Source organism: Rhinatrema bivittatum, chromosome 4 (genome assembly GCF_901001135.1).
Source record: "Rhinatrema bivittatum chromosome 4, aRhiBiv1.1, whole genome shotgun sequence".
Lineage (NCBI taxonomy): Eukaryota > Metazoa > Chordata > Amphibia > Gymnophiona > Rhinatrematidae > Rhinatrema > Rhinatrema bivittatum.
The window spans coordinates 383,954,689-383,968,875 of NC_042618.1; the positions used below are offsets into that span (position 1 = coordinate 383,954,689).

General features: G+C 45.7%; 1 protein-coding gene across 2 annotated transcripts in view; it reads left to right on the forward strand.

Moving 5' to 3' along the window:
- ABHD6 (abhydrolase domain containing 6) overlaps positions 1-14,187 on the forward strand; it is a 105,979-nt gene that overhangs the window by 64,032 nt on the left and 27,760 nt on the right. For both annotated transcript variants that reach the window (XM_029600958.1, XM_029600959.1), the window contains one exon: positions 9,944-10,101. In XM_029600958.1, the coding sequence (XP_029456818.1) occupies positions 9,944-10,101 (158 nt within the window). The remainder of the gene's footprint in view (positions 1-9,943; positions 10,102-14,187) is intronic.

Sequence of the window (14,187 nt, forward strand, 5' to 3'; positions counted from 1 at the left end):
GCCAGTATTCTCTTCAAAAGCAACTGTGGACAGACTAGCAAAACTTGATTAAACAGATATCATTTCAATACTCAGCCAACAGGCAACACTGAGCTCAGACAAGAATGTATTAACACTAGTCTAGGGACTGGACGAACACTTACCAGTAATCCCTATAACACATAGCCATAGAGGAGGACCATAATACAACCATTCAGCAGCCAAGGGAGGAAAGCTGGATTCATCTGACTGTCCTAAAGAAAAGGAAATTATCAGGTAAGTTGTAATTTCTCATTTCTTAGCATCCAGTCAGATGAATCCAGAACAAGTGGGATATACCCAAGCTACTCCTGAGTAGGGCGGGAGGCTGCCCATGGTCCAGTCAAAACCACACGTGCAAAGGCTGTGTCCTCCCAGGCTTGTACATCCAGATGATGATACTACCTGGAAAAAAATGTGTAACAAGGACCACATGGCAGCATAGCAAATGTCGATGAGAGATAATAGTTTCACTTCCGCCCATGACACTGCTTGAGCTCTGGTGGAATGAGCCCTGACCTGAGTAGGTAACTGTTTCCCAGCATCAATGTATGCAGCTATAACTACCTCCTTAATCCAGCGAGCGATAGTAGCCCATGAGGCCAGCTTTCCCTGCCTATTACTACTTTGAAGAACAAACAGGCGATCCATCTTCCATAAAGGCTTAGTAACTTCCAGATACTGGACAGTATGTCTCTTGACATCCAAGGGTCGCAACAGATGATACTCCTCTACATCTTTCTCTTTGTCCAGAGAGGACAGGGAGATGGACTGATTCGAGTGAAAGTCAGTGACCACCCCTGTACCGCTCCTGGAGTCACCCAGAAGAATGGCTCCTGGCAAGACAAGGCAAGGCCTGCATTTCAGAAACCCTATGCACAAAACAAATTGCCACAAGAAACACCACTTTCAAGGTCAGTAACCGCAAATTCAGGTACAAATTGGTCTAAAAGTAGGGCCTGCTAAGAAATCCTATACCAAATTAAGACTTCATAAAAGCACCGGAAATCACAAAGGAGGGCGAAGATGTTTCACTCCTTTCAGGAAATGGGCCACATCAGGATGAGCCAACAGGGATCCACCAACCACATGACCTCTGAAACAGACAAGAGTTGCTACTTGTACTTTTAAGGAATTAAGTGCCAAGCCTTTATTCAAGCCATCCTGCAAAAATTCCAAAATAAGCAGGATCTTGACCGAACAAGGAAGAATACCTCCATCCTCACACCAGTCTTCAAACACTCGCCAAACCCATATATTGGCCAAGGAAGTAGAGAACTTTCTAGGTCTTAGCAAGGTGGAAATCACTGCTGCAGAGAATCTGCATTTCAGCAAGTGAGCCCTTTCAAGGGTCTTACTGTAAGACAAAATTGAGTTGGATCTTTGTGAAGAATAGGACCCTGCCACAACAGATCCCTGTGCGCCGGAAGCGGAAGGGGCGATTCCACCAGGAGCTGCCACAAATCTGCATACCATGGTCTCCTGGGCCAATCTGGAGCAACCAAGAACATCATCTTTCTGTGGCGCTCAATTCTTCAGACTAATCTGCCCAATATGGGCCATGGAGGAAAAGCGTACAGCAACTTGTCTTCCACCACTCCTGCACCAAGGCATCTATCCTCAACAACTTCAGATCTCTCCTGTAACTGAAGAACTTTTGCATTGCAAAAAGTAGCTAGCAGGTCTAGAAATGGGAGATCCCAGCGATCCAGAATAAGCTGAAAAGCCTCATTTGATAGCGCCCATTCTCCTGAGTCCAGATTTTCGCTACTGAGAAAGTTTGCTCTTGCATTATCTTTTCTTGCTATATGCAAGGCTGAAATTATCTGGAGATCTAGTTCACCCCATTCCATAACTTGGCTCTTGGTTCCTCCCTGCCAATTTATGTAAGCCACAGTCGTTGCATTGTCCAACATTATCTGGACAACTCGACCCTGCAGCCTGTCGCCAAACTGCAAACATGCCAGCCAGACTGCCCTGGCTTCCAAATGATTGATGTTCCAGAAAGACTCTTCTGCATCCCAGCGCTCTTGCACTGTCAGCTTCTGACAGTGAACTCCCCAACCATGGAGGCTCGCATCCGCCATCAGTACTAGCCAGCCCAGTGGAGCTAGGGAAATTTCCTTCCTTGGATGACCCAGCTGTAGCCACCACCAAGTACCTGCAGGTAGGACCATACGGTCAGGTACAGAGTGTTCATTAATAGACGTAGCTATGCCATCAACTTCTGAATATGAGCTTCTAGCAGGAAAACCTTGCCCCACTTCATGTTGAACCAAACCCCAAGACTGCTCTTGACCAGGTTCACAATCCAGCTGAGTTCCTGCAACAGGGAAATCACCTTGCAGGTCACCAGGCAGCTCTCCTCCAGCGACTTGGATCGAATCAGCCAGTCGTCCAAATACGGGTGTACTAGGATCCCATCTTTTCTCAGTTCTGCTGCCATAACACCATTACCTTGGAAAAGGTCCTGGGATCCATGGCCGGACCAAAAGGCAGTGCCCAAAACTGATAATAGCATCCCAGAACCGCGAACCACAAAAAGTGTTGATGCTCTAGTCCAAGGGTGGGCAATTCCGGTCCTCGAGGGCTGCAAACCAGTCGGGTTTTCAGGATATCCTTAATGAATATGCATGAGAGAGACCTGCATACACACTGCCTCAGTTGTATGCAAATCTATTTCATGCATATTCATTAGGGGTATCCTGAAAACCCGACTGGTTTGCAGCCCTCGAGGATCGGACTTGCCCACCCCTGCTCTAGTCAAATGGGAATGTGAAGATACGCTCCAGACAGATCCAAAGAGATCAGAAATTCCCCCAACTGTATGGCCATTATCACTAAGCGCAAGGTCTCCATGCGAAAATGTGTCACCTGCAGGTGAAAATTGACACCCTTGAGATCCAGGATGGGACAAAAGGATCCCTCTTTCTTGGGTACAATGAAATAAATTGAATATTGTCCTGTATTTTCTTGAGATGGGGGCATGGAATCACAGCCCTCAGACTGAGGAGCCTTGCCAATGTATCTTCCACTGCCTGCTTCTTCGACGGGGAGTAGCAGGGAGAGACCATGAACACATCCCGAGGAATACTGCAAAACTTCATAAGAACATAAGAACATGCCATACTGGGTCAGACCAAGGGTCCATCAAGCCAGCATCCTGTTCCCAACAGTGGCCAATCCAGGCCATAAGAACCTGGCAAGTACCCAAAAACTAAGTCTATTCCATGTTACCGTTGCTAGTAATAGCAGTGGTTATTATCTAACTCAACTTAATTAATAGCAGGTAATGGACTTCTCCTCCAAGAACTTATCCAATCTTTTTTTAAACACAGCTATACTAACTGCACTAACCACATCTTCTGGCAACAAATTCCAGAGTTTAATTGTGCGTTGAGTGAAAAAGAACTTTCTTTGATTAGTTTTAAATGTGCCACATGCTAACTTCATGGAGTGCCCCCTAGTCTTTCTATTATCCGAAAGAGTAAAAAAACGATTCACATCTACCCGTTCTAGACCTCTCATCATTTTAAACACCTCTATCATATCCCCCCTCAGCCGTCTCTTCTCTAAGCTGAAAAGTCCTAACCTCTTTAGTCTTTCCTCATAGGGGAGTTATTCCATTCCCTTTATCATTTTGGTCGCCCTTCTCTGTAGCTTCTCCATTGCAATTATATCTTTTTTGAGATGCGACGACCAGAATTGTACACAGTATTCAAGGTGTGGTCTCACCATGGCGCGATACAGAGGCATTATGACATTTTCTGTTTTATTCACCATTCCCTTTCTAATAATTCCCAACATTCTGTTTGCTTTTTTGACTGCCGCAGCACACTGAACCAACGATTTCAATGTGTTATCCACTATGACACCTAGATCTCTTTCTTGGGTAGTGGCACCTAATATGGAACCTAACATTGTGTAACTATAGCATGGGTTAGTTTTCCCTATATGCATCACCTTGCACTTGTCCACATTAAATTTCATCTGCCATTTTGATGCCCAGTTTTCCAGCCTCTCAAGGTCTTCCTGCAATTTATCACAATCTGCTTGTGATTTAACTACTCTGAACAATTTGTATCATCTGCAAATTTGATTACCTCACTTGTCGTATTTCTTTCCAGATCATTTATAAATATATTGAAAAGTAAGGGTCCCAATACAGATCCCTGAGGCACTCCACTGCCCACACCCTTCCACTGAAAAAATTGTCCATTTAAACCTACTCTCTGTCCTGTCTTTTAGCTAGTTTGTAATCCTCGAAAGGACATCGCCACCTATCCCATGACTTTTTATTTTTCCTAGAAGCCTCTCATGAGGAACTTTGTCAAATGCCTTCTGAAAATCTAAGTACACTACATCTACAGGTTCACCTTTATCCACATGTTTATTAACTCCTTCAAAAAAGTGAAGCAGATTTGTGAGGCAAGACTTGCCTTGGGTAAAGCCATGCTGACTTTGTTCCATTAAACCATGTCTTTCTAAATGTTCTGTGATTTTGATGTTTAGAGTACTTTCCACTATTTTTCCTGGCCCTGAAGTCAGGCTAACCGGTCTGTAGTTTCCCGGATCACCCCTTCAGCACATATCCTTCTCATATCATCTCTAGGACCATTGATCCAATGTGATCTTGACCCATCTCTGATAGAAGAGAGAGGTGTCCCCCTATCTCCTGCTCCTGGGGGTGGGTCGGAAAACCTTCATTGGGAGGCTTGGGAAGATCCACTACCTGAGCTAGTGCTCCTTCTGGGCTGTCTAGGATGAAGTACTGAGACCTACCAAATGGTCGAGTCTTCTGAATGGTCGCTTCTCTATAGGGTCAAATGCTTGGATCCCCTAGCACGACCTCTCATGATAAAGGAGCATGGCATCTGCTTCTTATCCTCTGGTAATAGAGGAACTGGTGATTCGCCCCACTTACTGGTCAGTTTCTCCAACTCGCTCCCAAACAAAAGCGAGCCTTTAAAGGGCAATTTTGTGAGGTTAGCCTTGAAGGTCGCATTGGGCAACCAATTTCTCAGACATAACTGACGCCTGGCCGCTATTACCGAAGCCACCCCTCTGGCTAATGTGCAGACCAAATCGCAGCTTACATCTGCCAAGAATGTGGCCACTGGCTCCATAACTGCCCTGGAATTCATCCCTAGAGTCATCAACCTCTTGAGAGAGAAGTAAACAAGAGCAAGCCTCCAGGAAACAAGAAGACGCTATTGGCAAAGTCATTGCCACTGCTTCAAATGCCGCTTAAGGATAGTTTCAATCCTCCTATCGTGTACATCCTTCAAGGTAACTCCTCCTCCACGGGGATACTCGTCCACTTGGAGACTGCACATACAAGTGCATCCACTTTCAGAAAATGTAAACACTCTCTCACCACCGGCCTTCCAAAACCTGACCTCCTTTGAAATTAGACTCTGGGGCGCCTCACTGAAAATCAATCAATTCTTGAATGGCCTCCATCCCAGGGAAAAAAACAAGAGACTTTACATAGAGAAACCAAAATGGGATTTTTCTTTGGCTCAGACATGGAATCTGCCCCAGGTATTCCCAGTATTTTCAAGGTCTGGGAAATCAGGGCTGGCATTCATCTCTATAGAAGAACCATAGCATAGTCCTATACAGTTCTAATCCTGGAGGAATTTCGCCTTCCTCAAGAGAGTCAGGATCGGTATCATCATCCATGCCATCTGGATCTCTATCGTGTACTTCAGCACTTACCAGTAGGTCCAGGCAAGGTTTGCATCCGCAATTCTACTCTGGGAGCATTGGATGGGGCTGAGGACTGCGCCTGAAGAAAGGATTGCAATCCCTGGAAAAATTCTACCCATGACAATGTAGAAGTATCCAGACCAGGAGGTACCTGAGTCTCATTCATTGAGCTACTTTCTCCTGCTGAAGAACCAGCTAGGTGAATTCCAAAATCAGGCACCCCACCTGAAAATTCTTTACTCAGACCTACATCCGGCTGGGAAGAATCAGGCTTAGTGAAATCAGAGGAAGATAATTCTCCTGAGCCTCCAAACAGTGCTGGCACAAGTCAGCAGGCACTCCTGGTGGAGATGCCCAAATATGACAGGCAGTGCAAAGAGAAAGATGTTTAGGTTCTTAGATATATGTGCCATTAGATTGGTAGCTTGCTGATCAGTGGCTAGAAGCATGCGTCTAACTTTTTTTCTTTAAACGTCCAAAAATTCTAGACATCTAACCTAGGCATTTAACACTTAGGCATCTCAGACCTAGGCATCCCAATGCCTAGACACCCAAGACTTAGGCTTCCCTAGGATGGACGCCATAAAACTTAAGCACACAGCAACACTCAACTTGTGCACACAGGTAAGCAGACAGCCACTTAAGGTGCCGCTTAACTTGGACGCACAGACTACTAGGCCTGCCTAAGCATCCAAAAACTGGACACACAAACACCGAACTGACAATCCTGTAGAGGGTAGCCTAAAGAGAGTGCGCAAAATGCCGTTGAGCCCACCACATGGTGCACAGCAAAAAAGCCTCAGAGCAGGGCCTAGCCAGGCTGCCTACGTCCCTCGTCCTCCCACAGAGTGGGATGAACTTTGGAACGGCTCACCGAGCAAGGAGACCAGGGGAAGGAGGAAGCCCTACAGCAAAAAACACTCCTTCTCTGTAATTCTTTTTTTTTTTTTTTAACTTACCTGAGCTCAGCCTTACCTGGCTGAGTACAGAGACAGTCTCCATCTGCGGGGGGAGAGGGCATTTGCCGTCACAGTTGTGCTTGGTTTCCTGCACCTGCTGCCTTTCAGCTGCTTAACAGCTAAGTCCACGCCAGCTGAAAAACCAATTACTGGATCAAGGCACTCATCGGAGGGATGACAGAAATCATCTCAGGAAGTCTCAACTGGGGGAGGGACCTTTTGGTATCACTGCAGGAGAGCGGGGAAAATTTATTTTCCTTGTTTCTCCTTTTTTTAAAATCAAAGCAATCCCCAGTAGGCAGATACATGACCACCATCTGCTGGAGACAGAGAATACAGGCAGGCTGATGTCACTGCAGGAGTATATATACTGTGATGTCAGTTTGTTCCATCTCCATTTGCTGGTAGAGGTGCATACTCACTTGTTCTGGGCTAATCTAACTGGACACTAAGAAAGTAATAATTAAGCAATGACGGTAAAATACCAGGCAGATTTCCCTGTTCACATCGTGCTATGAAGTGTGGTTCTTTCTCAAGGTTCCGGAACAATAGAGCAGATTTAAGATTTCCGTGCTTTCATGTTTGTAGGACAAAAGTGAGATTAGTGGAACAGAGGTGTGGATAAGGTTCTCCATGGTTTAGGGTTCTGCCGGAGCAAATGTCACTTATACCAGCTTTCTTCCAGTTTCATCTTCTGTACTCCAAGACCAGAATCTGAAAGTGACAACCATAGGTTTGAAAAGTCATTATGCAGGAATATCTCCTCTCGTTAGAATAAAGAACCCAAAATATATAACATGTAACAAAATCCAATCATATATATGACCTGTTATATTAGGAATGTCTATATGAGACCAAATGTACCTTTATACGATGCTATAAGTAATTTAGCTATCGTGTCTGTGAGCCATTAATTTGGACTTCATAAATCATTAGATACCTAGATCTCTTATAACTCTGTATTGATTAATGTCCACTTCCACTCTCACATGTTGAAGAAGATTAATATTTTTGCATCAATTCTGGCCAAAGTAATAAAGCCTGCTGATCACTTATCTTGTGCTGTTCTATGGTCAATCTTGTGCAGCAAGATTATAGCATCGTATGAAGGTACATTTGGTCTCATATAGACATTCCTAATATAACAGGTCATATATATGATTGGAATATCTCCTCTCTGCATATTGTAATAAGTACATTTTTTTAAATGTGAGTTAGTCCAGATGTTGATGGTATAGATCAAAATGAAGAACAATTTTCCTGTACAAATTATGACTTTCTTTATTCAGTTTAAAAATTTTAAGAGAATTTTGATTTTTTGCTTCACAACATTGCTTGTAAACCTTCAGTAAATACATTAGTAAGGTGTGTCCTCTATAAATGTACTATAAATTATTTTAAATAAAGAAATAAAATTATAGGCCCGATATTCAGAGATATCCAGCTATCAGGCCGATTCAATAAACTCCGTGGGAGAGCGGGTGCTCCAAGGCGAGCACCGGCTCTCCCAACGCGTGCCCAGCCACCTCTCCTGGGCGCGTGATTCTTTATTTAAATTATAAGGGCCCGCGCTAATAAGGAGGTGCTAGGGACACTGGCGCGTCCCTAGCACCTCCTTATTAGCGGAAGCGGCGGCTGTCAGCGGGTCTGACAGCCGACGCTTAATTTTACCGGTGTCGGTTGTCAAACCCGCTGACAGCCACGGGTTCGGAAAATGGACGCCAGCAAAATTGAGCATCCGTTTTCCAACCCGCTGGCCGCTGGCAGGTTTTTTTTATTTTTTAAGAAGTTTTTCTTTTTTTTAATTTTTGGGGCCTCTTACTTAATATCTCTGATATTAAGTTGGAGGGTGTACGGAAAAGAAAATTGGTTCTTACCTGCTAATTTTCATTCCTGTAATACCACAGATCAATCCAGAGGCCTGCCCTGAGGATCTCTGCCAAAAGACTGCTTGGTCTACTGCTGTATTTATTTGCAAAGCAGATTTGCCATTTTTTGGCTTCAATTTCTAGGTTTAGCGTTTTCTGCATGGTTATCTAGTTGGTCAGGGGTATCCATGTTGGGAGCCTTGTTCGCTCTTTATTTTTCTTATCTTGGCTTGGGTATCGATTAATACTGAGGGACTGCAGGTGCTACTCTCGTATATGTGGCAGTGCCCAAAGTTTTGTTCTCTACCTCCATCTGCTGGTAGGGATGAATAAACCCCCGCTTGTCTGGACTTATCTGGGTATGTTCAGGAAAAGCAGTTTTTTCTGCTTTTCTGTACACTTGCCCGGTGCTGTCTGAAATTAACGCCTGCCTTTGGCAAGCGTTAATTTCTGAGAGTAAAATATGCGGCTTGGCCGCACATTTTACTTTCTGAATTTGGGGTGACTAACTAATAGTCTTATCATTTGATGAGCACTATTAGTTTCGGGGGGGGGGGGGGGGGCGGGGAGGGGTTGGTCGCGCGTTTTCCATGTGCTATTACCCCTTACAGTATAAGGAGTAATAATAGTGCGTCAAAAATGCGCGGCCAAATGGGGGCTTAAAGGTGCGCTCGGCTGAGCGCACCGTTCTGTATCAGCCTGTATGTAAGTTAGCTGGATAAGAATGCTGCTGAATATACCCATATTCTGTGCTCCTTATCTGAATAACTTAACTGGCACTTATCTGGCTAGGTTATCCAGCTATGTAGTGTTGCCTTATTATGCCCATTGCCTGCCCACTGGATAAGTGGCCTACCCGGCTAAGTAGCAGCCACTGAACATAGCTGGATATTCAGCGGCCACCACTTAGATAAATTGCTTTTTATCCAGCTAGAGTTCAGCAGTTTCTAAATATCCAGGTCAATGGAACTTACAACTTGCTCAGACTATGTTAATCGCAGATGTGATGAGGGGATGACAGGGTTCAGGATGGCACGCAGGCACTGTGAGACAAGGGAATTTGAAGTGATGCCATATGATGTAGCATCTGAGACACTGTAAATGAGATGGCTCTGAATCCTCTGGGAGGGGGGAAATACATTTGTGGAACAGTTTGTGCAGTGAGACCTTGTTCGGTTCACAAGCCTACCTGTCTCAATGACGCCATACGGCAGCACCAACTGGGAGCACTGGCATTTGCACCAGTTTCTTTAGAAAGACGCTGTGGTCTGTATGGTGATGAGATGCATTTTACTAGAGAATAATCATTCAGCTCTGGATTCTGCTCATGCTGCAGTGCTTACTTCAGCCAGTCCTGTTTTCTTTTTCCATGCTGGTGCTGTTTAGGTCTGAAGGCTCCGAACAATAACGAGTTTGTAAAGCAGATGCAGGACATCAAGAATTCTGAGAATGTTCACAGGACCCCTTTGATCCCATCCACCCCACAAGAAATGGAGGACATGTTGAGGCTGTGCTCATATGTGCGCTTCAAAGTACCCCAACAGGTGAGCCAGTGTGTCAGGGGCCTACGCAGACCGTGTGGCCACAGACACAAATCAGAACATGATGCCAGAGCTGGACTGAATACGCCCAGTCATAATTCACAAAAGAAAACTGGGCTGCATTCAACAACGGGTGCCAAGTTTTGGACAAGCAAAATAGTATAAGATTCAATTGCCCACAAATTTCTAAAATGAAATGCCAGCCTTTTGCTTTTTCTATTTACATTTCTATTGTCCTATTCATTTGCTGCCCGATTTTAAAAGGGCCACACGCGTAAATAACGGGGGTTACACATGTGGCCGAGCCTTGCACATGCTGTGCGCATGTTATAAAATCAGCACATCCATGTGCGTTCGTGGGTCTTAAAATCGACCCCTTGGGGAAGAATCTGCAGGACCAAACCAGAGGGGAATCTGTGGCTTCGTAAGTGTGCATGTGCCTTCAGATCAGCTTCTTTTAGGATGTGCACGAGATAAATTGAATATACCAGGTTTGCAATGTATGCATATTCTGGATATCTGGACAACTTAATTGGCTGTGGGGTTCCCTATGACAGGTTTGGGAAGCCGAGGGTTAAGATGCCATTCTGAATAGGTCTCTGTAATATTAAAGCAGATTGTGATAAACTGCAGGAAGACCTTGTGAGACTGGAAAATTGGGCATCCAAATGGCAGATGAAATTTAATGTGGATAAGTGCAAGGTGATGCATATAGGGAAAAAAAACCCATGCTATCAATACCTATAAACGAAGCTTGACCGACGTGCCGCAAATGCGCAGTAGAGACCAGCTCTACCGCGCATGTGCGGGCGAGCACGTCGGTCTGACGCTAAGAAAAAAAATGGCGGCGTCCAGTGGCAGCTGCGGGCGGCGGCGGCGGTACCGGCAGCGGGCGGCGGCGGCGGTAGCGAGCGGCGGCGGTAGCGGGCGGCGGTAGCGGCCAGTACCTAGGGAGGGAGAAGAGAGAGAGAGGGAGGGACGGACTGAGTGGGAGGGAGGGACGGACTGAGTGGGAGGGAGGGACGGAGAGAGAGAGTGAGAGGGAGGGACTGAGTGGGAGGGAGGGATTGAGTGAGGGGGAGGGACTGGGAGGGGAGGGAGTGGGACTGAGTGAGAGGGAGAGGGGGGACTGAGTGAGAGGGAGTGAGTGGGACTGAGGGAGGGAGTGGGACTGGGAGAGAGAGGGAGGGAGTGGGACTGAGTGAGTGAGAGGGAGAGAGGGGGGAGGGAGTGACTGAGTGAGAGGGAGGGACTGAGTGGGAGGGAGGGATTGAGTGAGGGGGAGGGACTGAGTGAGAGGGAGGGACTGAGTGGGAGGGAGGGATTGAGTGAGGGGGAGGGACTGGGGGGAGGGACTGAGTGAGAGGGAGGGGGGAACTGAGTGAGAGGGAGTGAGTGGGACTGAGGGAGGGAGTGGGACTGAGGGAGAGAGAGGGAGGGGGAGAGAGAGGGAGGGAGTGGGACAGGGAGGGGGAGGGGAGTGAGTGAGAGGAGAGGGAGGGTGGGGAGGAGTGGGTGAGGGAGGGGGTGAAGAGTGAGGGGAGAGAGAATGAGGGGGAGGTGAGAGACAGAGGGATGTAGCCCGTTTTAATGGGCTTAACGGCTTGTAGTTATATAATGTTAGGTTCCATATTAGGTGCTACAACCCAAGAAAGAGATCTAGGCATCAAAGTGGATAACACATTGAAATCGTCGGTTCAGTGTGCTGCGGCAGTCAAAAAAGCAAACAGAATGTTGGGAATTATTAGGGAATGGTGAATAAAACAGAAAATGTCATAATGCCTCTGTATCGCTCCATGGTGAGACCGCACCTTGAATACTGTGTACAATTCTGGTCGTCGCATCTCAAAAAAGATATAGTTGCGATGGAGAAGGTACAGAGAAGGGCAACCAAAATGGTAAGGGGAATGGAACAGCTCCCCTATGAGGAAAAATTAAAAAGGTTAGGACTTTTCCGCTTGGAGAAGAGACAGCTGAGGGGGGATATGATAGAGATGTTTAAAATCATGAGAGGTCTAGAACGGGTAGATGTGAATCGGTTTTTTACTCTTTCGGATAATAGAAAGACTAGGGGGCACTCCATTAAGTTAGCATGTGGCACATTTAAAACTAATCAGAGAAAGTTCTTTTTCACAATTAAACTCTGGAATTTGTTGCCAGAGGATGTGGTTAGTGCAGTTAGTATAGCTGTGTTTAAAAAAGGATTGGATAAGTTCTTGGAGGAGAAGTCCATTACCTGCTATTAATTAAGTTGACTTAGAAAATAGCCACTGCTATTATTAGCAACAGTAACATGGAATAGACTTAGTTTTTGGGTACTTGCCAGGTTCTTATGGCCTGGATTGGCCACTGTTGGAAACAGGATGCTGGGCTTGATGGACCCTTGGTCTGACCCAATATGGCATGTTCTTATGTTCTTAATTCTGATGTTTTGAAGCCTTTAGAGTTCCTTTGCTTCCCGCCAACCTCTTACAGCCTGGGCACTGTGAGCTTTCCCTGTGAAAAGCCCTAATGTTGTTTGGAACTGAACTTGTGCATCCAGGAAACCTTGATAGCAGTCATAAATTAGAAAAATAGGAACCAGTTTAAAAGTATCTCAGAGATTTAAAGCAGAAAACGTAGTGGAACATTAATTGTTCAATTGTGAGAAGACAGGAACTGTGTAGTATTTCCCTCAAAGCTGATTTTCCGGAGGAAATCTGTAATGCCTAGATTAAAGGAAAGGAGAAAACCTGAGGTAATGCCAAAGGTTGGACTCGAGCTTCGCACGCAGACTTGAGCAGCAATTCAACATGTTGAAATTCCTGGAATGAGAGAGAATGGTCTGCACTTGTAATATCTCTCAGAGTTTCTGGCATCCACATTTAAGGCTGGCTTTCTGAAGAGTTATTTGGTGCCAGAGATCCAGAAGAGGAGAAAACCTTTGGAAAGCAAGGCCTCTTGCCTGAATATCATCCTTCTAATTTTTGTTTTGCTGGGCAGTGATACAAACCAAGACCAGTTTCCCATGATTTCTTGGTGGTGATCTAAGTGTTCTTTATAGCCAAGAAGGATTAGATGCTCATCCTCATCATGTAGTGGCAGGGTGCCAGGTAGGGTGGCCAACTTTTTCATGGACCATAACTGGACACCCCACTAAACGTCATGCTTTGGGAGGGGAGGTAGGGGTGGGAGAAGGTTACAGACTATTGTCGGTTGTCGATTCACTCATTACTTGGCTTTCAAGAACCCCCCTCAATGTATTTTGTTTTATAAAATGTTTTTTCAACTATCTTCATAAAGACATTAACTGTAGCCTCTCTCATGCAGTTTTGCTCTCTATCACAACTAAAGCCTTTCTAATACACATCCACCTCCATACTTCCCCATAAACACACAGCCTCCTATCTTATACATACATATACTCCCAAACACACAGCCTCCTCTTTTATACATACAAATACTCCCAAACACACAACCTCATCTCTCATACACACATGCACACTCCCAAACACACAGCTTCCTGTCTCACACAGGAGGTTCACTCTCCCTTTGCTTAAAAACTTCCCAGCCTTTCATCTGTCTCCTTTGTGCCACCTATCTCTCATAACACAGGTAAGCAAGACCTGCAGGTCGCTCCTTCCCATCCCCCATACAAAACACACAGAACAACAGTATGGATTTAAAACAAGGCCGCAGATTATTATCACCGTAACCCGAGCCCTTCAACTTGATAAACATTATAACCAAAACATATGCCGCCCCTCCCCCCTTGTCTCCTTCTTCCCCATCTTCACTTACCACTGCGTCCCAATGGTAAGACTCCGTCGACATTCCCCCTCTCTTACCCTGCCGCAGCCCCAGCGAGGGCAAGCACCGGCCTGAGCATCGACCCTCCCCTTACTCATAGGCCTTCCTGTGTAGCAGCCCCAAGCTACACGAGACTTTCCCCCTCCCCCTCCAATAACCTTTACAATGCAATACAAACATACCACTTAGGGCTCGGGTTTCCACCACAAACAAAAATAACCACTTGGTTATCTTTGTTCCCCCACTGCGGCCCTAGACATACCGGATTTGTTGCTCCAATCCTTCCTGCAAAGCATTATT